We start from the raw sequence: 25991 nt of genomic DNA, 5'->3' as shown, positions 1-25991 counted from the left end.
AATGTGTAAAAGTGTACAGATGTGTGACTGTTCATGTGTGTGACTGTTGTTGAGGTGTGTGACTGTTCATGTGTGTGACGTTGTTGAGGTGTTGATGTTCATGTGCGCTGTTGTTCAGGTCCGTGACTGTTGTTGAGGTGTGTGACTTGTTGAGGTGTGACTGTACAGGTGTACACTGTTGTTCAGGTATATGACTTGTTGAGGTGTGTGACTGTTGTTGAGGTGTGTGACTGTTGTTCAGGTATATGATTTGTTGAGGTGTGTGACTGTTGTTGAGGTGTGTGACTGTTGTTGAGGTGTGTGACTGTTGTTCAGGTATATGATTTGTTGAGGTGTGTGACTGTTGTTGAGGTGTGTGACTGTTGTTGAGGTGTGTGACTGTTGTTGAGGTGTGTGACTGTTGTTCAGGTATATGACTTGTTGAGGTGTGTGACTGTTGTTGAGGTGTGTGACTGTTGTTGAGGTATGTGACTGTTGTTGAGGTGTGTGACTGTTCATGTGTGCGCTGTTGTTCAGGTCCGTGACTTGTTGAGGTGTGTGACTTGTTGAGGTGTGACTGTACAGGTGTACACTGTTGTTCAGGTATATGACTTGTTGAGGTGTGTGACTGTTGTTGAGGTGTGTGACTGTTGTTGAGGTATATGATTTGTTGAGGTGTGTGACTGTTGTTGAGGTGTGTGACTGTTGTTCAGGTGTGTGACTGTTGTTCAGGTATATGATTTGTTGAGGTGTGTGACTGTTGTTGAGGTGTGTGACTGTTGTTGAGGTATGTGACTGTTGTTCAGGTATATGACTTGTTGAGGTGTGTGACTGTTGTTGAGGTGTGTGACTGTTGTTGAGGTATGTGACTGTTGTTGAGGTGTGTGACTGTTCATGTGTGCGCTGTTGTTCAGGTCCGTGACTGTTGTTGAGGTGTGTGACTTGTTGAGGTGTGACTGTACAGGTGTACACTGTTGTTCAGGTATATGACTTGTTGAGGTGTGTGACTGTTGTTGAGGTGTGTGACTGTTGTTCAGGTATATGATTTGTTGAGGTGTGTGACTGTTCATGTGTGCGCTGTTGTTCAGGTCCGTGACTGTTGTTGAGGTGTGTGACTTGTTGAGGTGTGACTGTACAGGTGTACACTGTTGTTCAGGTATATGACTTGTTGAGGTATGTGACTGTTGTTGAGGTGTGTGACTGTTGTTGAGGTGTGTGACTGTTGTTGAGGTATGTGACTGTTGTTGAGGTATGTGACTGTTGTTCAGGTATATGATTTGTTGAGGTGTGTGACTGTTGTTGAGGTGTGTGACTGTTGTTCAGGTATATGATTTGTTGAGGTGTGTGACTGTTGTTGAGGTGTGTGACTGTTGTTGAGGTGTGTGACTGTTGTTCAGGTATATGATTTGTTGAGGTGTGTGACTTGTTCAGGTATATGATTTGTTGAGGTGTGTGACTGTTGTTGAGGTGTGTGACTGTTGTTGAGGTGTGTGACTGTTGTTGAGGTATGTGACTGTTGTTCAGGTATATGACTTGTTGAGGTGTGTGACTGTTGTTGAGGTGTGTGACTGTTGTTGAGGTATGTGACTGTTGTTCAGGTATATGATTTGTTGAGGTGTGTGACTGTTGTTGAGGTGTGTGACTGTTGTTGAGGTATGTGACTGTTGTTCAGGTATATGATTTGTTGAGGTGTGTGACTGTTGTTGAGGTGTGTGATTGTTGTTGAGGTATGTGACTGTTGTTCAGGTATATGACTTGTTGAGGTGTGTGACTGTCGTTGAGGTGTGTGACTGTTGTTCAGGTATATGATTTGTTGAGGTGTGTGACTGTTGTTGAGGTGTGTGACTGTACAGGTGTACACTGTTGAGGTGTGTGATTTGTTGAAGTGTGACTGTACAGGTGTGCGCTGTTGAGGTGTGTGACTGTACAGGTGTGCGCTGTTGAGGTGTGTGACTGTGTACAGGTGTGCACTGTTCAGGTGCGTGACTGTTGAGGTGAGTGACTTGTTCAGGTATGTGATTGCTGAGGTGTGTGACTGTACAGGTGTGCGCTGTTGTTCAGGTGCGTGACTGTTGAGGTGAGTGACTGTTGTTCAGGTATGTGATTGTTGTTGAGGTGTGTGACGGTACAGGTGTGCGCTGTTGTTCAGGTGCGTGACTTGCTCAGGTGTGCGATGTTGTTCAGGTATGTGATTGTTCAGGTGTGTGACTGTTGTTCGGGTGCGTGACTTGCTCAGGTGTGTGACTGTGTTCATGTGTGACTGTTCAGGTGTGTGACTGTGTTCAGGTGTGACTGTGCATATAGTGAAAATGTGTAAAAGTGTACAGATGTGTGACTGTTCATGTGTGTGACTGTTGTTGAGGTGTGTGACTGTTCATGTGTGTGACCGTTGTTGAGGTGTGTGACTGTTCATGTGTGCGCTGTTGTTCAGGTGCGTGACTGTTGAGGTGAGTGACTTGTTCAGGTATGTGATTGCTGAGGTGTGTGACTGTACAGGTGTGCGCTGTTGTTCAGGTGCGTGACTGTTGAGGTGAGTGACTGTTGTTCAGGTATGTGATTGTTGTTGAGGTGTGTGACGGTACAGGTGTGCGCTGTTGTTCAGGTGCGTGACTTGCTCAGGTGTGCGATGTTGTTCAGGTATGTGATTGTTCAGGTGTGTGACTGTTGTTCGGGTGCGTGACTTGCTCAGGTGTGTGACTGTGTTCACGTGTGACTGTTCAGGTGTGTGACTGTGTTCAGGTGTGACTGTGCATATAGTGAAAATGTGTAAAAGTGTACAGATGTGTGACTGTTCATGTGTGTGACTGTTGTTGAGGTGTGTGACTGTTCATGTGTGTGACTGTTGTTGAGGTGTGTGACTGTTCATGTGTGCGCTGTTGTTCAGGTCCGTGACTGTTGTTGAAGTGTGTGACTTGTTGAAGTGTGACTGTACAGGTGTACACTGTTGTTCAGGTATATGACTTGTTGAGGTGTGTGACTGTTGTTCAGGTATGTGACTGTTGTTCAGGTATATGATTTGTTGAGGTGTGTGACTGTTGTTGAGGTGTGTGATTGTTGTTGAGGTATGTGACTGTTGTTCAGGTATATGATTTGTTCAGGTCCGTGACTGTTGTTGAGGTGTGTGACTTGTTGAGGTGTACGCTGTTGTTCAGGTGTGTGACTTGTTGAAGTGTGACTGTACAGGTGTACACTGTTGTTCAGGTATATGACTTGTTGAGGTATGTGACTGTTGTTGAGGTATGTGACTGTTGTTCAGGTATATGATTTGTTGAGGTGTGTGACTGTTGTTGAGGTGTGTGATTGTTGTTGAGGTATGTGACTGTTGTTCAGGTATATGACTTGTTGAGGTGTGTGACTGTCGTTGAGGTGTGTGACTGTTGTTCAGGTATATGACTTGTTGAGGTGTGTGACTGTTGTTGAGGTGTGTGACTGTACAGGTGTACACTGTTGAGGTGTGTGATTTGTTGAAGTGTGACTGTACAGGCGTGCGCTGTTGAGGTGTGTGACTGTACAGGTGTGCGCTGTTGAGGTGTGTGACTGTGTACAGGTGTGCACTGTTCAGGTGCGTGACTGTTGAGGTGAGTGACTTGTTCAGGTATGTGATTGCTGAGGTGTGTGACTGTACAGGTGTGCGCTGTTGTTCAGGTGCGTGACTGTTGAGGTGAGTGACTGTTGTTCAGGTATGTGATTGTTGTTGAGGTGTGTGACGGTACAGGTGTGCGCTGTTGTTCAGGTGCGTGACTTGCTCAGGTGTGCGATGTTGTTCAGGTATGTGATTGTTCAGGTGTGTGACTGTTGTTCGGGTGCGTGACTTGCTCAGGTGTGTGACTGTGTTCACGTGTGACTGTTCAGGTGTGTGACTGTGTTCACGTGTGACTGTTCAGGTGTGACTGTTCAGGTGTGTGACTGTGTTCAGGTGTGTGACAGTGTTGTGTTGTTACAGGTTCCACAGTCTGATCTGGGTGACATTCGGTATGGGTGTGGACGGCTCGTCTGGCCGGCTGATCGGAGGGGGTGAGAACGGCACTCTGACCGTCTACAGTCCAGAGGCCATCCTGTCCAGCGCAGACGACGCCGTCATCGGGCAGTCCAGCAAACACACCGGCCCAGTACGGGCGCTCGACTACAACCCCTTTCAGGTAACAGAGCTGCAGCTTACGGTGTGGGTTTCCTACACTGGTCCACTAACGTATCCACTGGTCAGCTAATTTACCCATCAGTTAACGTATGTATTCTCCTGTAGTCGACGTATCTGCTCGTCAGCTGACGTATTCAGCTAAACTAGTTTGTTGTGAATATTATTTTTCGTCTTTTCTGCCACAGTTAAACCGTAGAAACCACATTAAATCTTCCAGAATGTTATTTGTTGTTGATGTTTTGCTTTTACAAAGTGTAAAACATCTCGTTAATGAACACTTCTATTAAACGTTCGTTAATGGTTGTCTTAGTGATGTGAATCTCCTCGTCTGTTTTCCAGAGTAATCTGTTGGCGTCTGGAGCGAACGACTCTGAGATTTATATCTGGGATTTGAATAATTTGAGTAATCCAATGACACCAGGCACAAAATCACAGGTAAAATTAATTTAGTGTCCTTTCATTTGCTGATCATTAGTGTTTATATTGCACTGTGTGGCTTTATTAGTGTTTATTAGCATTTATTAGCATCACAGCTAGTTTTTCTGTGAGCAGCGTTAACAGTTTGTATCTAATGATGTCTGTGTTGATGTTTCCAGCTGAGTGAGGTAAGACACGGTGTTGGATGTTGGTGTTTGGGGGGTGTTTGGGGGGGGGCAGGGGGAGAATGTGCACGGTGGTGTTTGGTCACTGTTGGGCTTTTCAGGAGCTTTATTAACCCTTTATTAACCTCTACAGTCTCCACTCCCAGATCAGCTGTAGACGGATGTGTTTGTGTTAACAGGCTGTTTATCTGATTTAAAGTGACGGTCCAGCAAAAAATCAAAGTCCACCTTCTGACGCCAAACATAGTCGTTCAGCAGGGACTTCTTTGGTCTTTTTTTAGTTTTAGCTCTGGAGCTACGCAGCTGATGTAGCAAACAAGTAATGGAAGCTTATAGCCCACCAATCATAGATATACATATCTAGATTCCGCGTTGTCTGTTGTTCTCTATGTGAGGCGATACGTCTGCACGTCCGCCATGTTGGGGAGGTCAAGATCCGCTTGTAAACAAATTCACTTGTATTGAGAGACGATGAGTCTCAGGATTAAATCGGTTCTTTATTACTCAACCAATTTTCACCAAATTAGTTTTGTTATAATCCTCAGACACAGTTTAATCTAGGCTGCACGGATCTGCTCTCAGTATCTTTTATTTGTATTTAATAACAGATGGTGCTGTTTAGCAGCAGTAATAGTTTTCATATTCAGAGCTCCAGTAGAAACACAATCACACACACATCAGTGTGAATCACCTCTAATATTCATGCTCATGAAAATGCGATAGACCCCCAAAGCACAGTAAGAAGGAAGAGGCTGAAGTCGCCTTCCTATTCGCCATCTTCTTGTTTGAATTTCCCCATTCCACCTTAAATGGTGCAGCAGTTACTTTCTAGTGCCTGGATTAAGGAATACTGAAGTCAAGTCAAGTCAAATTTATTTGTATAGCGCTTTTTACAGCTGATGTTGTCACAAAGCAGCTTCACAGAAATCCATTAAAGACAAAGTTTTAACATGAAATGTAAATCCTCCAGGTGAGCGAGCCAGGGGCGACAGTGGCAAGGAAAAACTCCCTCAGAGCTGAGGAAGAAACCTTGGGAGGAACCAAGGCTCACAAGGGGGGACCCATCCTCCTCTGGTCAAACTACCTACAAAATTATTATACTACTAATATTAATAGTAGTAGTAGTTGTAACTGAAACGCACCGGCAATTATTACTCAGCTAATTACTAATTATCATTGTGAATAACTGAATTTAATATGTTTTATGTATATATATTTATATATAAATTTATAACAAAAGAGAAAAAGAATCAAACCGAGAGTTCTCGGTGTTTCACCGACCACACGGTCATACCCACACAAACATCACACAAACAATAAACAACACACAAACATGAGCGTGGATCACTGCGTTCCCTTCGTTACATAATCCTGTTCCACTTTCTGAGTACAATATTCTTGAAATAGTGTAATTTTGGACAGTATCTTTCTTAACCTGCCGCTCTGTAATGGTACTGAACACGGCCCAGCGGTGATGTTGACCGTCCCAAAGTGGTGGCGCTGTTGACGTGCCTGGCTGAACACAACATGGTGTCTATGTATGTAAATCTATGCCTGCCAATTAGCATGATGCTAACAAACCTCGCTTACATAAGCAGCTCTGTTTGGGGTTGAGGGGGAAATGATGTCTGTTAGACTCTCTGACTCTCCCTTTAAATATATTCTGCTTTTCTACACGACAGTGAAAGTCCTTTTGTCCATGTTGGTGTATAAGACAGTGTAGTGTCTCTACTGAGTGGCTCTGGGATCGGCTGATCAGGTCTGTGGGGTTCTGCTGAGTGCATGTTCAGTGCAGCAGAGGAGCTTCTGTAATGAATGAGTGTGTGTGTGTGTGTGTGTGTGTGTGTGTAGCCGGTGGAGGACGTGTGTGTGGTTGCGTGGAATAAACAGGTGCAGCACATCCTGGCGTCTGCAGGTCCGAGCGGGAGGGCCGTGGTGTGGGACCTGAGGAAAAACGAACCCATCATCAAAATCAGCGACCACAGCAACCGGGTAAACACTAACGACCTTGTTAACTGTGGCGTTTAATATAAACGCTAATAAACTCATTAACTGTGGAGTTTAATATAAACCTAATGAACTCATTAGCCATAGAGTTTAAACACTAACAACGCATTATCTGTGAAGTTTAATGTAAACACACATCAAAATGTATGTAACTGTTTAATTAATCATTGAAGTGTTCAGTGAGGTGTTCCTCTGTAGATGATGTTCCTCTGTAAGTGGTGTTCAGTGAGGTGTTCCTCTGTAGATGGTGTTCCTCTGTAGATGGTGTTCCTCTGTAAGTGGTGTTCAGTGAGGTGTTCCTCTGTAGATGGTGTTCCTCTGTAGATGATGTTCCTCTGTAAGTGGTGTTCAGTGAGGTGTTCCTCTGTAGATGCACTGTTCAGGAATGTTATGGCACCCTGAAGTGGCCACTCAGATGATTTTGGCCTCAGAGGACGACCGACTGCCTGTTATACAGATGTGGGACCTTCGCTTCGCCACGTCACCACTCAAAGTGCTGGAGAACCACACCAGGTACAAACTACACCTTTAACACCCAAACTACGTGTTTAATAATCAGAATGCAGCTTTTATATCTAAACTGTACCTGTAACACCCAAACTTTAGACTTTAACAGCAAAACTACACCTTTAACAGCAAAACTGCACACTTAACATTCAAAAGTTCTACACCTTAAATATTCAAGTACACTTTTAATATTCATGCTTCACATTTAAATATTCAAAGTTTCTTTAATACTCGCACCACACCTTTTTATATTCATATGATCCTTTTTAATATAGGCTTTTATTATTCAAAGTATATGTGTAATATGTATATTGCGCCTTCAGTATCCACACTACATATTTAAATACTTAAAGTACTCCTTTACACCTCACATTACACCTTTAAAATTCTAAGGACACTTTTATTATGCAAAGTACACCTTTAAAGCTGTCTCTCCTACGCTCTGTGTTAAACTCTGTCTTTAGTCTTACATGCTGGAGTTTAAATACTGACCTGAAAAATTAGATTCAGTTTATAATCATTTTACTTTTTTGTAGTTGCTTAATTTAAGTTTTCTTGACTGACGTTCTGTTTCATGCATAGTTAATTAGTAGGGAGGGTTCATTCATACTGTGCATGCGTAAGTGTTAGTCTCAGAGCTGCTTTACAGTAACTAAACCTGTATGGTGTGTTTTTCTACATCACTGAACAGTAACAGTGAAAATCATGTTTTCTGTGATTCAGAATGTTCTGATGTTCCGATTGTGTGTGTGTGTGTGTGTGTGTGTGTGTGTGTGTGTGTGTGTGTGTGTGTGCGCGCGCGTCTCAGAGGGATTCTCTCTGTATCGTGGAGTCAGGCTGATCCAGAGTTGCTCCTCAGCAGTGCTAAAGACAACCGCATCCTCTGCTGGAACCCCAACACTGGAGAGGTTTGTTGTTGTTATTGTTATTATTATTATTATTGCGAAAAACCACATAATCAAGTCTATTACAGTGTTTTCACATGTAGTTGGTTTTAAAAGAACCGAACCGCGTTCTGTTAAAGTGAGCCTGCATGGTAACCATCTGCAAATGACCTGTTTTTCTGTTATATAAAGAGGACTCTGTTTTCTTTCTGGTCCTTTGAGATCTCAGACCACTTCTTGTTCAGACTACAACTCCAAAGTGGGCAGCGTTCTCTGATAAAACTGACCTTTCAGGTGGCGAGAGGAACTACAGACTCGCCTGCTGCTCTCCCATTGGCCGTGCTGAAACGACTGGCTGAAGTGCATCATGCAAAATTGGAAAAATGACCCTGCGTGTCGGCCCTGGTGGGCTCCGTTTTGGGTGGGCTCATTACTGAGCTCCACCTGGCGAAAATCCACGTCAGCAGTGAATTTTCATTCATTCAGTGTGAAAGCAGTGGAAAATTGCGTTGCGTACCCAGCTTGAGCCTTTAACACGGTAAAATCACATGGGCTCTCGCATCTTATCGCTTTAACATGTCAGGGCTGCTGTCTTGTCGCAGATCATGGACAGTCTTTATCCTGAGTAGAACCCTATGAATGAACCTTGGTCTGTTTTTACCTGCTAAAACGGACTGGGGCCGTTTTGTTTCCACAATGCACAAATCAATCGAACCACAAAACGAACCGAACTGAGACCGTTTTTGGGGCTGTTCGGAGGGGTCTGAGTTTGTTTAGCATGTTCACATATGCAAAAGAAAACATGACTCAGTGGTCTCAGTCCACTTCAGACGCTGAAACAGCCCCTTAGGCTACGTTCACACATGCCTCTCAGCTTGCTGTAAATAGGGCCCCTTATTCGGCCACGCCCACTTCTGTGGTCCACGTTATTGCTTTCTTTTAATTTTGCTTTCAGACTTTTAACTGTTGTTTGATGCTGCAGCCTCTTTGTCAGACTGGACACTGGCCACTACCGGACATTTCTTTTAAAATTTCTTTTAACACGGAGCGGTTTAGATGAGCGTGTTCTATTTTTTTTATACAGAAACATCAGCCCAGATGTTTATGAGGTCTCAGCAGTGCAGAACTGTGTCGAATGTGTAGTTGGACTGACGTAAAAGTCGCATGAATTCTGGTCTGGCTGTTCAGGCTGAGTCACGCCGCAGCATATCAGATACATATTGAATTTCAATGCCACATATGAAAGCGTCTGAAATCAGAACTGAAAATGTGAGATTCAGTGTGTTTATCTGTTCACACTGCCATACAGACACACACCTGTGTCACATATGGAGAAAAAAGATAAGGGGAGAGGACCTGCCCCAGGTGGAGGAGTTTAAGTATCTCAGGGTCTTGTTCACAAGTGATGGCCAGCGGCCGCAGCCTGGGACAGGTCGCTGTACCCGACTGTAGTGGTGAAGAGGGAGCTGAGCCATAAGGCAAAGCTCTCTGTTTACCGGTCGGACTACATCCTGAACCTCATCTGAGGTCTTGAGCTGTGGGTGATGACCAAAAGAATGAGGAGCGGCTGGGGGTCCCCGGGAATGAGCTGGAGGAAGTTGCAGAGAACAGGGTCGTCTGGGGTTCTCTGCTTTCCCAACTGCTACTGTGACCCTATCTGGACTAAGCGGTGAATGAATGAAGGAATGAAGGAATGAATGAATGAATGAAGGAATGGGCCACGTTGACCTGCTGTGAGAGAGATTTACAGATACTGAACAGCTCCATGCGGTTTGAGACGCTCTTCCTGTTCAGCAGCATCTGATTAGTATTTTCTGTTCCACCTTAAATGGTGCAGCAGTTCTGTTCTGTCTGTGGGGGGTCGTTCACTGAACTGTCGCTCTAAAGTCGCTGTGTGATGAAAGCGAGTGTAAAATGTTTTCTTACCTGTTACAGGTGATCTACGAGCTGCCTACCGTCAATCAGTGGTGCTTTGATGTTCAGTGGTGCCCCCGAAACCCCGCCCTCCTGTCCGCCGCCTCGTTTGACGGACACATCAGTGTGTACACTGTGATGGGCGGCTGTCTGGAGGCTCAGCAGTACAGCAGCGTCGATAAGGTAACCTTTATCAGCAGCATCGGCTTCTTTTTTAACCCTTGTGTGTGAATTTATTTCCGAAACAGAGAACAGAAAACAGAAGGGCCCGTATGTTGGACAAATCCAGTTTTCCTTGCAAGACTTTGATGTAGTAACCAAACATTTGATGTAGTAACATGTAGTTTACATATATCTGCCCATACAGCCTACAGCACTTTAGCCCCGCCCATTCAGTCTACAGCACTTTAGCCCCGCCCACCCCGTCTACAGCACTTTAGCCCCACCCATTCAGTCTACAGCACTTTAGCCCCGCCCATTCAGTCTACAGCAGTTTAGCCCCACCCATACAGCCTACTGCAGTTTAGCCCCGCCCATTCAGTCTACAGTAGTTTAGCCCCACCCATACAGCCTAAATCACTTTAGCCCCGCCCATTCAGCCTACAGCAGTTTAGCTCCACCCATTCAGCCTACAGCAGTTTAGCCCCGCCCATTCAGCCTACAGCACTTTAACCCCACCCATGATCAAGTAAAAATGAATTATAACTGCTTTTGGTACATGAACTAGTACAAAAAGATAAAAAGTACAAAAATCTGCTTTCAGTTATTAAAATAAATGCCTCACTCTGCTTTTATTCTTATATTCAAATATTTAAATTATTTGTGTGAAAATGTGACAGTTGCAGCCCTATGAATATAGGTTTTTGTTCTAATATACAAATATGAGTTATTAACTGTCCTGACAATTTTCCTTGTATTTTACCTTGTTTTTGATTTCTGTAAAGAATTTGTACATTTACTTCAAAACGTTTTATATAACGTCCTATATGTATATGTCCTATGTCCTTTTATATAACATCCTATATGTATATGTCCTATGTCCTTTTATATAACGTCCTATATGTATATGTCCTATGAAACTGTCGTTGTCATCATAATTGCCAATTTATGTATTTATGTGTTGTTGTGTTTTGCTTATCTCAGTATTACAGTTTGTGGTGTTCTGTGTTGTGTCTATTAGATTTCGGCTGCATTTGACCCCAGTGACCCATTCGGTACGGGTCAGGCCTTGCCCCCCCTGCAGGTCCCCCAGCCCACCGCAGCCCCCACCATCATCCCCCCCCTCAGGACCCCACCGAAGTGGGAGCGCAGACCCATCGGAGCCTCTTTCACCGTACGTACAGCACAGAATTTTCCAGAAGCTTCTCGAAGTCTTGAAGTGTTTAAAAATATTTAAGGAAGGTCCAAAAACACACGTTCACTGAAATCCAGTTTAAATGAAGCTTCTGATGGCGGATCGTGGAAGCGAGAGGAGCTTTTCTGAAAGGAAGCGTCTGCTGTGAACACTTTGAGGCTGATTCTTCTGACGGTGGACTCAGATTTTGGCTTGAGTTTTGACTCGGGTCTCAAATCGGGACTGGCCTGCCAAGACTTGGTTCTGGACTTGACTCACGGGTTTTGACTCGGGTCTTGTCCATCTCGGATTTGGACTTGAATCAGGTTTTGACTCAGGTCTTGAATTAGTAGTTGCCCACTTTGATCTGGAGCTCCTCTCGGGTTTAACTTGGGACTTTGACGTGCATTTAATTCAATTTTAATTTTTTATTTTTATTAAAGTTGGAGTCGCTTCTTATCTTTCCACTGTAATGCATCACCTCTCTCTCTCTCTCTCTCTCTCTCTCTCTCTCTCTCTCTCTCTCTCTCTCTCAGTTTGGTGGTAAGTTGGTGACCTTTGATAACCCCAGGTCTGTCCAGCCTGCCCCCTCCCCCCAGCCCCCCCGGCAGGTGTATGTGAGTCAGGTGATCACGGAGGCGGAGTTTCTCCAGCGCTCACGGGAGCTCCAGGCCACCCTGCAGTCCGGCTCCTTCATCAGCTACTGCCACAACAAGATCTCTAGCGCCCCCTCTGAGGCCGAGCAGGACATCTGGAGGTTCCTACTGGTAACTGCACTGTACAACAAAACATCCCAACAATAGTTATTATTATTATTATTTTGTGTTTTTAAATAATCATGTCATAATTCATTCATTTTCTCAGTGCGTCGTTAATCATTTCTCCCGATGGAAAGACGAAATACTGAATTCAGAAAATGTGCATCAGTCAAAAATTGACTGTAAAGTACTGAAATCGAAAAAATCACAATTTATTACCAAAACAAAATTGCAGATCATAAACTCAACTCTGTAACAGCGCTGTGTTCTGATTTGGTCAGCGCTCTAAATATGAATCCTCTGCTGTGTAATTAGTTAATAATCACACAACACTTTCACACGTAGACGACAGTGACGTCGGCTAAACGCTCTGCTGCTCAGACGCGCCACTCAGAGACGCTTTAAAGGAGAAATGAGCGTTTTTTTTACTTTCACTTATGAAACGATCAGTATTACAGTGGTCTGAAAATTTTATACCGACCCCCATGGCGGGGGGTGATACAGAGGGTCTATACTGACCCATGGTGTAGTGGAGAGGTAATCACCCTCCCCTGTTAGATGGTGACGACTGTGTTTTCAGTGTTGCTCAAAAGAGTCAGAGATCACTTACTGGAAACTGGAAACTTGTTTCTTGATTCTGTGTGGTCAGAATGTGACGTCTGTTCTCACACACTCTAAAAAGTGATGCCCTAAATATCAACGTATTTACATGTGTTATATTGTTTCCAATGATCCTCCATAACCGCTTTGTCTGTTCAGTGTTCAGTAACTCGCAGCTCACCTGTCAGTGCTGCGTTGAATAACCTGTGAGAAAGAGACTAGCAGAGCCTTAAACAATGAGCACACTGATCTTTTAATCCACGGCGGGTTTTCCAGGCTGTCACGTGATCTAAACGTGGTGCTGCCCGTGTGTGGACCTGCGGTTACTCACGATTAAATGGTTCATACAAACCTGCAGAGTAATTTGAGTCTTCGTCTCAGGTGGATCAGCGTTGTGAAATGAAGACAAGTTACCTTTTATATGTACTGGTTTGGTCATTCATATCACTTATTGCCCCTTTCACTCTTGAGTTCTCAGCCTTAGTGTGATACTGTGAGATAATGGTGAGAAATGAAGCAGGAGGAGCTGCAGCAACTCTTCATTTAGAGAAACACTCTGTGCTCAGGCTGAGCTGAACTTCAACACAACAACTAACGGGAAGCTGCAGCGCCTTAAACAGCATCTTTAACACAGCAGAGCAGCCGCCGCAGCACCGTTAGCGTGAAGGATATAAGACAAAATAATATAGAAAAAAATAAATAATATTATTTAAATTAAAGCCTTTTATTTTCAACATATAGTGTATTAAATTGACTCTAATTGATCTGTAGTTTCACACCGTTTTAAACACGTTTCTCTCTTTTTCTCGCAAATAAATCATCCTCTTCACTTCTGCACACTCTTACAAAGGAAGGTTCTCGAAGAGTTCTTTAGAGAAGAAGATGGTTCTGTATACACCCATGAACACTCAAAGAACCCGTTTGCATCCCTCAGTGGTTCTTTGCATGATAAAATTGTTCTTCAGACTGATGGAGAATGTGCTGTGTATGGTTCTGTGTAGCATCAAAAAGGTTCTTCTATTGTGGCGATGTAGAGAACCACCTACAGCACATTGTCCACCAATCCAAAGAACCATTTAATGATGCAAAGAACACTTTAATCGTGTGAAGGGTTCTCTGAGTGTTGATAGTTCTATGTAGACCCATTTTCTTTTCTAAAGAAGCCTTGAAGAACCATCTTTTTAACAGTGTAGATCTCAGGTTCTCGCTACTCATAATTATAATCAATAAAAAGGGGAACGACTTCATAAATGAGTAGAGAAATCCGCCCGCTCGCTGTCTGTTCCATCTGAATCTGTGCACATTTTCATATTTTACATTATTTGTATGTATTTGTATTGTATTTTATTGCTGTGTAAGTTTTGATCTGTCTGTGTTTTCAGGTGAACTTCGAGGATGAGGCTCGTGTTAAGTTCCTGCGGCTGTTGGGATTCAGTAAAGACGAGCTGGAGAAAAAGGTACAGAACTCTGCTTTTATATCTACGTAATATTTAGGCGTGATTCACTAGTTAATAAGAGTTATTTAATTCATTTCTTTTAAATTTGATTCACGTTTGAGTCAATAATTCTTTACTTTTATCGGTCAAGAAATTCAAGTCATAACTAAATATCTCCTGTTCTGATCACGCGTACTCAGTGTTCCTATTCAGTCTGATGTGTCTGAGAGGTCTAGACTATAAGATCAGTATGTATACGTTGTTTATTAGTGATGTAACAACGCAGTTCTGACAGTTTGTTAGCCCCCCTTTTACCCTGTTCTTCAGTGGTTAGGACCCCCATGGACCCTCACAGAGCAGGTGGTGGATCATTCTCAGCACTGCAGTAACACTGACGTGGTGGTGGTGTGTTAGTGTGTGTTGCGCTGGTCTGAGTGGATCAGACACAGCAGTGCTGCTGGAGTTTTTAAACACCTCAGTATCACTGCTGGACTGAGAATAGTCCACCAACCAAAAATATCCAGCCAACAGCGTCCTGTGGGCAGCGTCCTGTGACCACTGATGAAGGACTAGAGGATGACCAACACAAATTGTACAGCAGCAGATGAGCTATCGTCTCTGACTTTACATCTACAAGGTGGACTGACAAGGTAGGAGTGTCTAATAGAGTGGACAGTGAGTGGACACAGTGTTTAAAAACTCCAGCAGCACTGCTGTGTCTGATCCACTCGTACCAGCGCAACACACACTAACACACCACCACAGTGTCAGTGTTACTGCAGTGCTGAGAATGATCCACCACCCAAATAGTACCTGCTCTGTGAGGGTCCATGGGGGTCCTGACCACTGAAGAACAGGGTAAAAGGGGGCTAACAAAGTATCAGAGAAACAGATGGACTACAGTCTGTAACTGTAGAACTACAAAGTGCACCTATATAGTAAGTGGAGCTGATAAAATGGACAATGAGCGCAGAAACAAGGAGGTGGTCGTAATGTATAATGTGAGGAAGCTGATTATTCATACAGCTGAAACAGAGCGTCTGCTTTATAAATGGGAACAAATCATTTAGAGTCTAATTAGAGCGAATAAGACAAACATGGATAATCACGATTCTTTATTTTGATCATTTGGCATCCCGATAAAAACACAGATCTCTGTGTGTTTAGTGGCCGAGTGTGAAGTGTGTGACCTGCAGCGGTGAAATGTTTGGTGGACGGTCTGTTTCTGGATGGTTGATCTGTTGGTGTTAATGTGATGTGACAGATCTCCTCTTGTCTGGGGAAGAAGCTACAGCCGAACGGACACGCGCTGGACGTTAATGACCTGGCGGAGAAGATGCAGACGCTCTCAGCTCAGGTCAGTCTCAGCTTCACTGCACCTCCTGTACATGGTCTTCATCACCATCATCACCATCATCATCATCATCATCATCATCACCATCGTCATCATCAGGAGAGGAAAGATCTCCTGTTCAAAACCTGGAGATATGAAACACAGAACACACACTGCATCACAGACTTGACTCACATGCTCAGCTCCATAATTATTGGCACCCCTGGTGAAGATGGGTTCTTGTGGTTAATCAGTTCAGACTCACTGAACATATGAGAAATCTGATCTTTAATTGAAAGAAGACAAAAAAACTTTAAAAATATGTTACAGCAAAAACACGTCTTAGTTATCGGCACCGATAGAAACTCTTATGAAGAAAGTGTAGCTGAAACATGTTCACATTTATATTTCACTGTTTTAGGTGATCAGCAGGGACACAGGAAGTAGAGGTGCTGAGGGGTCTGTAGTACCCCCAGATTCCAGATTGCGACTACTATGAATAATAACCATAGTTCTAATGAGATCTGGACTTTATAATAATTTGAGCATAGTAAAACTCATGCGTGCTTGTTTTCTGTTTTATTTATATATATTTTTTAATTCTTCAGCAGCTGCGCTGTTTAAGTTAATGTATTCTCAGCACAGTGAGATGAATCACTCTCGCCACCTGCTGGCCGTCACTAAAACACACGGAGGTTGAGGTTAAGAGCGAGTGTGTGTGCAGAGCTGTAAGCCTTACACTTAAATCATCTACTGTAATAATGATGCTATTTATTAACACAAAAATTGTTCAATAACTGCAGAAAATGTTGTTTTTTTAAAAAATTGTTGGAGTTTTTGTTTTCTTAGATCGAATCAACTTGAGTTAAAGATTAGATCTCTCATGTTTTCTGTGAGACTGAGTTAATTAACCAAAGACATTTTTTACTGCCTTTATATTACCAACCTTTACAAAGGCTGCCAATAATTACTGTACACACACACATAAATACAACAAAGCTTTTAGCGTTCCTAGATATGATCAATTAAATGTTGCATTTCGCTATAAACCCTTGTGTGTCGTAATGGGCTTATTAATGAAGTATTAAACGTTTATCCCGTTCACTGTTTATAACTGGCCGTGTCTGTGAAGGCTTTGTTGTTTGTGTTATGTGTGTTTGTATCTGTTCTGTATTGTGTGTATGTGTGTTTTACAGAGGTCAGATGATGGAAGTGAATCAGCAGCGCCACCTACTGACTTTTTCAGCCAAATACAGAAAGAGAAAACACCTTTCCACATCCCAGTGTCTGCAGGTACACACTCACTCACAACCCCTTTACAAATACTAAAATCTGTACAATAATCACAGATATTAAACTATATCGAAGAAAATGCCAATAAGAAGCTGTTTAGAAGCTGAAGTTTGTACGACTTTGTTGTTCTTTCTGAATTTTCTGCTCAACAGTGAGACGTCTGACCAGCAGTAAAGCCGTCCAGGAGCTTTTTATTGAACTTTTATTGAACCTATTTTCTCTCTGTAGACACAGACGGTTTGATCAGCCAGGCTCTGTTGGTGGGGAACTTTGAGGGGGCAGTGGATCTGTGTCTGAGTGACGGACGCTACGCTGAGGCCATTCTGCTGTCCATCAGTGGAGGAGAGGAGCTCCTGAAGAAAACTCAGCAGAGATACCTCAACAAACAGACCAACAGGGTCTCAATGGTACCATCGACACTGTTCTAGAGTTTATACCTCAACAAACAGACCAACAGGGTCTCAGTGGTACCATCGACACTGTTCTAGAGTTTATACCTCAACAAACAGACCAACAGGGTCTCAATGGTACCAAATCATAAGACAAATTATTCAGTAACTGCCTGAAATAAATTTAATTTTTTTATTCATTTATTTTTTGTAAAAGCTCCCCCTCAGATTAACAGAACATGTGTTTATGATCACACATATTACTATTTGCTTACAATTTACTGCTGAAAGCCAAAAATCTTAGACGCTCTTTGTATTTCTTTATAAAAATAATTTTTACAGAGCAGATCACTGAAGAGACGCCATCTGTTTATAGTTTATAGCTCAGATTTGTGGAAAAATGGGTCGACTTTCAGTAGACAAGAAAAATTGTGAGTTTAGCTTCTTTAATTATAAGGGTTTAAAATTACATTACCCATCTATTTGACTGGAAAGAAGACAGTTACAGCTCTCATACGACCCCCACCTTTTGAATGTAGCTTATGAAATATGAAAGTTATGAAGAATATGGCAAAGTGCGTTTTGGAACCACCGGTGGTCCCAAGGAGTTAAAGACATTTTTTGAACCCCCACAGTGTGGATTAGGAAAATCGTTACACCCCCATTAAACGCTGTTTTACCCTCTCTGTGTGTTAACGCTCGTGTTGTTTGTCCTGTAGCTGATTTTGTCAGTGGTCACTCAGAACTGGAAGGACATTGTGCAAGACTGCGAGCTGGACAACTGGAAGGAGGCCTTAGCGGCACTGCTGACCTACGCTAACCCTGAGGAGTTCGCTCCACTCTGTGGTAGGAACGGAGCTCAGATTGGGCTTTAGACTGATCCGAGAACAGGCTTTGCTCTTTTTCTGCAGTCTCATTCAGCCTACAGCAGTTTAGCTCCACCCATTCAGCCTACAGCGGTTTAGCTCCACCCATTCAGCATACAGCGGTTTAGCCCCACCCATTCAGCATACAGCAGTTTAGCCCCACCCTTTCCACCTACAGCAGATTAGCCCCACCCATTCAGCCTACAGCATATTAGCCCCACCCTTTCAGCCTACAGCAGATTAGCCCCACCCATTCAGCATACAGCAGATTAGCCCCACCCATTCAATCTACAGCAGTTCAGCCCCACCCATTCAGCCCACAGCAGATTAGCCCCACCCTTTCAGCCTACAGCGGTTTAGCCCCACCCATTCAGACCACAGCAGATTAGCCCCACCCTTTCAGCCTACAGCAGTTTAGCCCCACCCATTCAGACCACAGCAGATTAGCCCCACCCTTTCAGTCTGCAGCAGTTTAGCTCCACCCGTTCAAACCAGGGCAGTTTAGCCCCGCCCATTCAGCCTACAGCAGTTTAGCCCCACCCATTCGTCCTACAGCTGGTTAGCCCCACCCATTCAAACCATAGCAGTTTAGCCCCACCAATTCAGCCCACTGTAGTTTAGCCCCACACATTCACACTCAGTTTATAAGGATTATATCAGCTGAAATGCTTTTTGAATAAAGCACAATACAGGACAGCCAATCAGAACAGAGTTCATTTACATATAACAGTCTGTCTAATCCTGAGGGATAAAGAACCGTTTGTAAATTATCATGTAGAATAAATTATGATTTTTTGGTTTATAAAGCCACTCAAGCTTGGATCTAAATAAGGATAAATGTAGGAAATGAGCTCTTTTAAAGAGAGTAATGAGGTTTGTCGAACTGTCTGATCCTGTAATACTGACTTACTGCTGGAATAAAGCAGATCTGCAGCTCATAATCTTTCACATTTAGACTATTACAGATCATTTCACTCAGAGTGATACTGTGTGTGTTGTGTGTTGTGTGTAGACACTCTGGGTTCTCGGTTAGAAGTTGGTGGAACAGAGAAGCGCTGCCTGCAGGCCTGTCTGTGCTACATCTGCTCTGGAAACATCCACAAACTGGTGGAGTGCTGGAGCTCCCAGAGAGACTGTAATGCCCCCCTCAGCCTGGAGGTACACCCGGATATACACACACACACACACACATACACAGGTCAAAGCAAACACTGAGATTACAATGAACTGTAGAGTATATAAGGCGTATATCAGTATAAAAACACAAACACACATTCAGCAGACACTTCACTGAGCAGCTGGTTAAACTGGAGCTGTTATTGGTTTTGGGTCTAATGCTGCTTTCAAGTCGTATCACAAACATATTTATGAGTGCACATAAGCGCCAATGTTGTATTTACTAGTGGGAAACAGATTTTTCTATGAGCCCCAGAGTTTAGCAGTTGTAGAGTTAGCATATGCAAACTTACCTAACACAGAGTGAGTTAATGCAGAGTTAGCTGACGTTGTTTTAGCCTGCAGTGGCACTTTTGATTATTAAAGCAGTTTTCATGAATCTGTTTCTCTTTATCAGGACAACACAAATGTGAAACTCTTCATTACAGTAAGTGTTTCTGTGTGTGTGTGTGTGTGTGTGTGTGTGTGTGTTCTCTGTAGGACCTGGTGGAGAAGGTGATGGTTCTGAGGAAGTCTATCGAGCGTCTGAGGAACAGTGAAGTTACAGTGCAGAGCTCAGTTCTGGAGGAGAAACTCATCCATTATGCTAACATACTGGCTAATCAGGGCAGCCTGGAGACGGCACTGAGTTACCTACCGCATACATCGCAGCAGGTACACACACACACACACACACACGCGGATATCTGTATCCACTCACTGGCCACTTTATCAGAAACCCCTTCTTTATAGCTCAACTGTGCAGATGTTTGGTTACAGACTGCAGATCATCTGTTACTGCCTCGTTCTTCACTCGCCAGTTTCTGACCACAGGATTGCTGTCCAGGTGATATATGGGAGGTGGACCTGCTGGGCTGAGAATGGACCATCCACCCAAAAATATTCAGACAAGAGCAACTCTGTGGTCAGAAACTGACAATTAATAAAGGACTAGAGGGCAACAACATGAACTGTCCAGTGTTTCTCCAGTTCTGAGTGTTTTTAACTGCATCTTCACCCACAGACTGAGCTTCCTCTTCTTTAGTGTTCAGGAAGGAGAAACTGGTTCAGTACAGCTTTGTTTACATCACGTATATCATGATCACGGTGAGATTTGGGGTGTTGGGTGTTCGTTATGTGTGTGGTACTGTCTGACTGATCATCTACGACAAAACACCACGGAGACCGGCACACTCAAACTACCTGATCCTGCACTGAAGGGAAGAGCTCTGTGTCAGACACTGTAACACACATGTTCACAGTAAAGCACATTAATAGTGTTTGATTGCATCATTAAGAAGGCTCCGCTCTGTTCCAGTAGTTCTCCAGAGTTCAGAACATTGCAGTGTATGATATTTTATAAAAACCAATAAAAGTGGCTACAAAACTGCCAAAGCTCTTAAATAACAAACTCAATTTAGCTGGTCAGCCTCTTATTCTAATAGCTTATTATAATTTTCTGTTTCACCTTGAATTTGCAGCAGTTACACTCAGGAACGTTGAACACATTTGGAAAAAGAAGCTGCCAGTGAAGAAACCAACATCATAGAAAAATATGTAAACCTCCAATTAACGTGACTAAACAGCTCCGTAATCAACAAACACTCAGACTTTCTCTTGGAGATGTTTAATGAGCAAATCAAATAAAATCAATACACTCAATCAGTTAATAAAAAAACAGTTTTTTTAATAAAACATATATATATATATATATATATATATATGTATGTTGGTGGTGTTGTTTTATCTGAGCACCTCAGCATCTCTCTCTCTCTCTTTTCCCCTCTCCACAGGCTGAAGTCCAGATGTTGAGGGAGCGTCTGTCTCATGCTCAGGGTGCAGCAGCTCAGCCTCATCACCCTAAAGCTCCAGCTGGGGATGCTACATCTGCCCCCGCTAACACACACACAGCAGCGCCACAGGTAAGATCATCATCATCACAGCAGGGTTCCTACAGTTCCTCCAGCAGTTTACCCTATATGTCCTCCAGGGGGCAGCACTGTAATAACTGAGGCTTCTCTCACAGTCTGACTTGTTGAGGGAGATCTGTTCCTCCACACAGAGGAGGCTGAGACGCTGCGTTGATGGCACTGAAACAGCATGTTGCTCTGTGCCCCAGAGCGCTACCTGACTGAGTGACATGCAGCCATAGCACCGTTACCGTGGTGACCGCATCACTGGCAGATATGAATCATTTTCAGAGCAGAGCTCCACAATTATTACTGTCAGACTGTAAAACTACACACACTGCAGATTCATACTGGATATAAATCGCTGATCTTTTAAACTACAGAACCGTAGCTGAAGCTAAAGCAGATCTAATAGAGCTCAAGTTACGGTTACTCCAGTTCACTGCTGTATGTGCAGAGTGAGGTGTTTCTGGATGACCTCAGAGCCCAGTTCTTGACCTTTCTCCTGGCTGGCATCAGCATTGGACAGATTGACCGTCTGATGTTGTCAGATTGCCCCGTCCACGCTGGCAGGGTTGGAAACTGTTTCTGTTTCGAAATGAAGAATGGTGTAACGACCGGAGGGCGATAAAGTCCAAAAACGCTGTAAATGCGTCATCGGGGGGCGAGTGGGGGGAGGTCCGAAATTCAGCTCACAGTATCAAGTGATGTAATCTGGGAGAACGTTCTCCTGACAACGTTCTGTTTGGAGATGTTGTAATATGTTCTGTTGTATTTCCTAGGAGCCGTTCCCTCCTGCAATGCCCCCTCAGATGCCCCGGGCAGGTCAGCCAGCGATGCCCCCCGTGTTCACACCCCAGGCTCAACCCACTGCTCACACACCAGGAGTGCCCCGCCCAGCCAGCAGACATTCCTACCCACAATACCCTGCTGCAGCTCCAGGTACCAGCCATTCAGTTCCTCCATCAGTTCTTCTGTTAGTCCCTTGATCAATTTGTCCATCACTTTGCCCTTCAGTTTTACCATCAGTTAGTTGATCAGTTGTCTGTCAGTTCATCTTTAACCTGCTATCTCTCTCTCTCTCTCTCTCTCTCTCTCTTTCTCTCTCTCTTAGGTTTTTCACCCTCCCAGCCTGTAGGGGGGCCCCTGGTGTTCCCCCCTTCCAGCCTGTCTGGTCCTGTGCCCCCCTTGTCCTCTGCTCCAGGGGGTATGGTGCCAGGCTCTGTGCCCGGCTCTGTGCCCATGATGCCCACTCCTCCGGCACCTGGGTTCCTGCCTGCTGCCTCCCTGCCCCCTCTGCCCCCCAGCTCTCTTCCCGGGGGGCCAGTGCCCATGTACTCAGGGCCATTAGGGCCACAGGCCGCTGCCCCCCCTCCTCTGGGCACTGCACCCCCACCCACAGGCACAGTTTACCCACCCCCGGGGGTGGGATACCCACAGGGAGGACCCGGAGCACCTGGAGCTAAAACCTACAGTCCATCTGTTCCTCCACCTCCTACAGGTAACCTGCTCACCTCAGCGCCCCTCTCCAGGTTTACTGTCCGGCTTTCAGAGCCAAAACATCAAACTCCCTTTCTGTGCTAGTTTTCATTAGGAATGCAGTTAGCACTGTGCTAAAGGGGTAAATGTGGGTTTAGTGTGACGCTGTGGGTGTTTGTTTCAGATTTGATTGGTTAATTTGTGGTGTTTAATTGCAGGCGGTTTCCTCTGGATCAGATCACATAGAGAGGAAGAAGGTGACAGAGATCTGTGTGTTCGCTTTGGAGGGAAAGCTAGCAGATGAGTGCAGAGTTAGATGATGAGCTGCTCACTGAGACGAAGCGCTGCTAGCATGCTAACACTGAGCTCTGAGCGGCGTGTGGGCCGGTGCTGCACCATTTCAGCATGGCTGTAAAGTTTTACTTCAGCTTTGCAGAGTTTTCACGAGCTTTACATCGATCAGGCATAACATTATGACCACCTCCTCGTTTCTACTCTCATTGTCCATTTTATCAGCTCCACTTACTATATAGGTGCACTTTGTAGTTCTACAGTTACAGACTGTAGTCCATCTGTTTCTCTGATACTTTGTTAGCCCCCTTTTACCCTGTTCTTCAGTGGTCAGGACCCCCATGGACCCTCACAGAGCAGGTACTATTTAGGTGGTGGATCATTCTCAGCACTGCAGTAACACTGATGTGGTGGTGGTGTGTTAGTGTGTGTTGTGCTGGTCTGAGTGGATCAGACAGCAGTGCTGCTGGAGATTTTGAACACTGTGTCCACTCACTGTCCACTCTGTTAGACACTCCTACCTTGTCAGTCCACCTTGTAGATGTAAAGTCAGAGACGATAGCTCATCTGCTGCTGCACAGTTTGTGTTGGTCATCCTCTAGTTCTGCATCAGTGGTCACAGGACGCTGCCCACAGGACGCTGTTGGCTGGACATTTTTGGTTGGTGGACTATTCTCAGTCCAGCAGTGACACTGAGGTGTTTAAAAACTCCAGCAGCACTGCTGTGTCTGATCCACTCAGACCAGCGCAACACACACTAACACACCACCACCACGTCAGTGTTACTGTAGTGCTGAGAATGATCCACCACCCAAATAGTACCTGCTCTGTGAGGGTCCATGGGGGTCCTGACCACTGAAGAACAGGGTAAAAGGGGGCTAACAAAGTATCAGAGAAACAGATGGACTACAGTCTGTAACTGTAGAACTACAAAGTGCACCTATATAGTAAGTGGAGCTGATAAAATGGACAATGAGCGTAGAAACAGTGAGGTGGTCATAATGTTATGCCTGATCGGTGTATATTAAATGGTGCTGTTGGAGATTAACAGCCCACAGAGTGCGAGAGCGGAGACACAGCTGTCCGTCATTATTTGGAGGAGAAGACTCTCCAACAAACAATGCTAATATGGCTAAAGATGACGAAAAGCTCATCTTGTCAGCATGACAACATAATTTTTTAGCCACATTTACATTGTTTGGATTATCTGTCCACATAAATGCAGGAATAAAAGCTAAAGTTTCTTAATGGCTGATTTGTTCCTGTGTTTCCTGTTCCAGGTGCTCATGATGGCTGGAATGATCCTCCTGCTGTTCGCGGCGGACCCAGAAGTAAAAAGGTAAGAGTGATCATGTTCTGGTTCCTCCACATCATCAGGTCACTTTAAGACTGTTTTCATTTCAGTATTTTCACTAAGTTAACACACATAGTTTAACTCAATAACTAACACATAATAATAATAATAATAATAATTTTTATTATTTATTCGTCACATTTCACTAGCTCACACTAAGCTCACTAATATCTCGTTTACTGTCTAATACCCAGCAGTACAGTGTCTGTTGGTATTCCAGGCTGTAAAGCTCTGTTTTTACTGTAACGTGTTGATGTAAAACACTGATGTTTTCCAGATTGCTGGAGAATACACACCTCCTGCTCCCATCACTGCCCCTGTCATGAGCCTACCTGCAGAGGGCGCTGTGCCTCAGGACAGAGTGCAGGTCCCTCCTGGAGCCCCCCAGGAGCCCAGCCTACAGGTGAGAGAAACACAGGTAACACAGAGAGACAGACAGTGTCGTGTACTTTTTAATTCTCATATGAATTCCTGAGGTTTCTGTGCTCTAGTGTTTATTACAGACTGTTACACCGACACAAACACAATCCAGACTCTATAACAGACTGTAATAGTCTGGATTGTGTTTATGTAACAGTCTGATATCTGATGTGCGGTTTGGTGAAATTGAATCTGGATTGTTTGTGTGTTGAGGTTCTTCAGCAGCTTCCTGCAGAGCGAGTGGAGCAGAAGGAGATTCCAGCGGAGCACATGATCCTGAAGAGCACCTTCGACAGTTTAGTGCAGCGCTGTCAGCTCGCAGCTACAGACCCGGTACATATACACACTCATATAATCATTTCTACAAAGAATAATAATAATAATAATAATGACAGTTGGATCACAATACTAAAAGCAAGTATGATTTATTTGGTACCACTTTCAGAATCAATCAATCAATAATAGACTGTCTTATTCTGGGTTTTAATAAGCAGCCATATCATCTTCATAATAATGACAGAACACAGCAAATTTACAGCAGTTTTAAATCACTTGAGCTGCGTTTTTCAATGTGACCAGAATCAAAGTTCACCTTTAAGCCTGTGCATAAAACAGGTTTATTCCTGACACACTGCAGGATAATCAGGCTGATTTTGAGGCTGATTTTATGGTGTCCTGATTTCAGAAAGGCCTTAAACGATTGTCCTCTGGTCTGTAATCCAGTCTGATGCCCTCTGATCGACCGGTCATGTCGACCCAGGAGGTGTTGATGCAATGACACAGACTCTAAAGGACAACAGAGGACAAACAGAACCAGTGGAATCTGCCATTATGTGTTTTAACAGCAGTTAATATTTTATAGTCCTGTAGTTCCAGCCAGGCTGCTCTAGACGGTTTAGTTCAGCTTTAGAGACGAGCAGAGCTGCTTCAGTCTGTATATGAACTTCATTGATTAATGCTCTCTGCTCACTGTTACAGAGTCCAGCTGTGACTATTTACCGTGACTCTGTTTCTCTTCTCCAGCAAACTAAAAGGAAGCTGGATGATGCCTCCAAACGAATCGGCAGCTTGTATGACAAACTCCGAGACCAGTCGGTGAGGAGACCAGCTTCTGTTTCAGCAAACAAACCATGAGATGAGATGAACATCATTAATCTCCCAAGGGAAAGTCAGTTGTAGCAGTATGTCAGGTGTAAAAGTACAGCTCTCCATGACTTCAGTACATACAGTAAATGGTAAACAGTAAAATATGACAAATATAAAGGTGATTTGTTGCATTAATAATAATAAGAAGAAGAATTTTTATTTTTAGAGCATTTTTATGGCGGTGGCAGCTCACAGTG

At 44.0% G+C, this 25991-nt stretch overlaps 1 protein-coding gene and 1 long non-coding RNA gene across 6 annotated transcripts in view; both read left to right on the top strand.

Moving 5' to 3' along the window:
* sec31b (SEC31 homolog B, COPII coat complex component) overlaps window positions 1-25991 on the top strand; it is a 36673-nt gene that overhangs the window by 7632 nt on the left and 3050 nt on the right. The window contains exons 4-27 of one of the 5 annotated variants that reach the window (XM_036571936.1): window positions 3923-4118; window positions 4457-4552; window positions 4714-4722; window positions 6571-6711; window positions 7097-7239; window positions 8042-8141; window positions 10053-10214; window positions 11212-11364; window positions 11901-12131; window positions 14105-14179; window positions 15423-15515; window positions 16688-16784; window positions 17013-17191; window positions 17893-18019; window positions 19052-19197; window positions 19696-19869; window positions 20988-21116; window positions 21887-22046; window positions 22219-22605; window positions 22802-22840; window positions 24155-24213; window positions 24506-24631; window positions 24871-24981; window positions 25672-25743. In XM_036571936.1, the coding sequence (XP_036427829.1) occupies window positions 3923-4118; window positions 4457-4552; window positions 4714-4722; window positions 6571-6711; window positions 7097-7239; window positions 8042-8141; window positions 10053-10214; window positions 11212-11364; window positions 11901-12131; window positions 14105-14179; window positions 15423-15515; window positions 16688-16784; window positions 17013-17191; window positions 17893-18019; window positions 19052-19197; window positions 19696-19869; window positions 20988-21116; window positions 21887-22046; window positions 22219-22605; window positions 22802-22840; window positions 24155-24213; window positions 24506-24631; window positions 24871-24981; window positions 25672-25743 (3205 nt within the window). Of the gene's footprint in view, window positions 1-3922; window positions 4119-4456; window positions 4553-4713; window positions 4723-6570; window positions 6712-7096; window positions 7240-8041; window positions 8142-10052; window positions 10215-11211; window positions 11365-11900; window positions 12132-14104; window positions 14180-15422; window positions 15516-16687; window positions 16785-17012; window positions 17192-17892; window positions 18020-19051; window positions 19198-19695; window positions 19870-20987; window positions 21117-21886; window positions 22047-22218; window positions 22606-22801; window positions 22841-24154; window positions 24214-24505; window positions 24647-24861; window positions 24982-25671; window positions 25744-25991 lie in introns of all 5 variants that reach the window. The other 4 variants (XM_036571935.1, XM_036571940.1, XM_036571939.1 and 1 more) reach the window with 4 other exon arrangements.
* LOC118809038 lies at window positions 1921-3860 on the top strand. Its single transcript, XR_005007328.1, has 3 exons — window positions 1921-1957; window positions 2411-2700; window positions 3800-3860. It is a non-coding gene; the product is annotated as an uncharacterized LOC118809038 (long non-coding RNA).

Source organism: Colossoma macropomum, unplaced genomic scaffold, assembly GCF_904425465.1.
Source record: "Colossoma macropomum unplaced genomic scaffold, Colossoma_macropomum, whole genome shotgun sequence".
Classification (NCBI taxonomy): domain Eukaryota; kingdom Metazoa; phylum Chordata; class Actinopteri; order Characiformes; family Serrasalmidae; genus Colossoma; species Colossoma macropomum.
The sequence above is the reverse complement of the archived record's forward strand: the minus strand, read 5'-3'. Positions and strand labels throughout refer to the sequence as shown.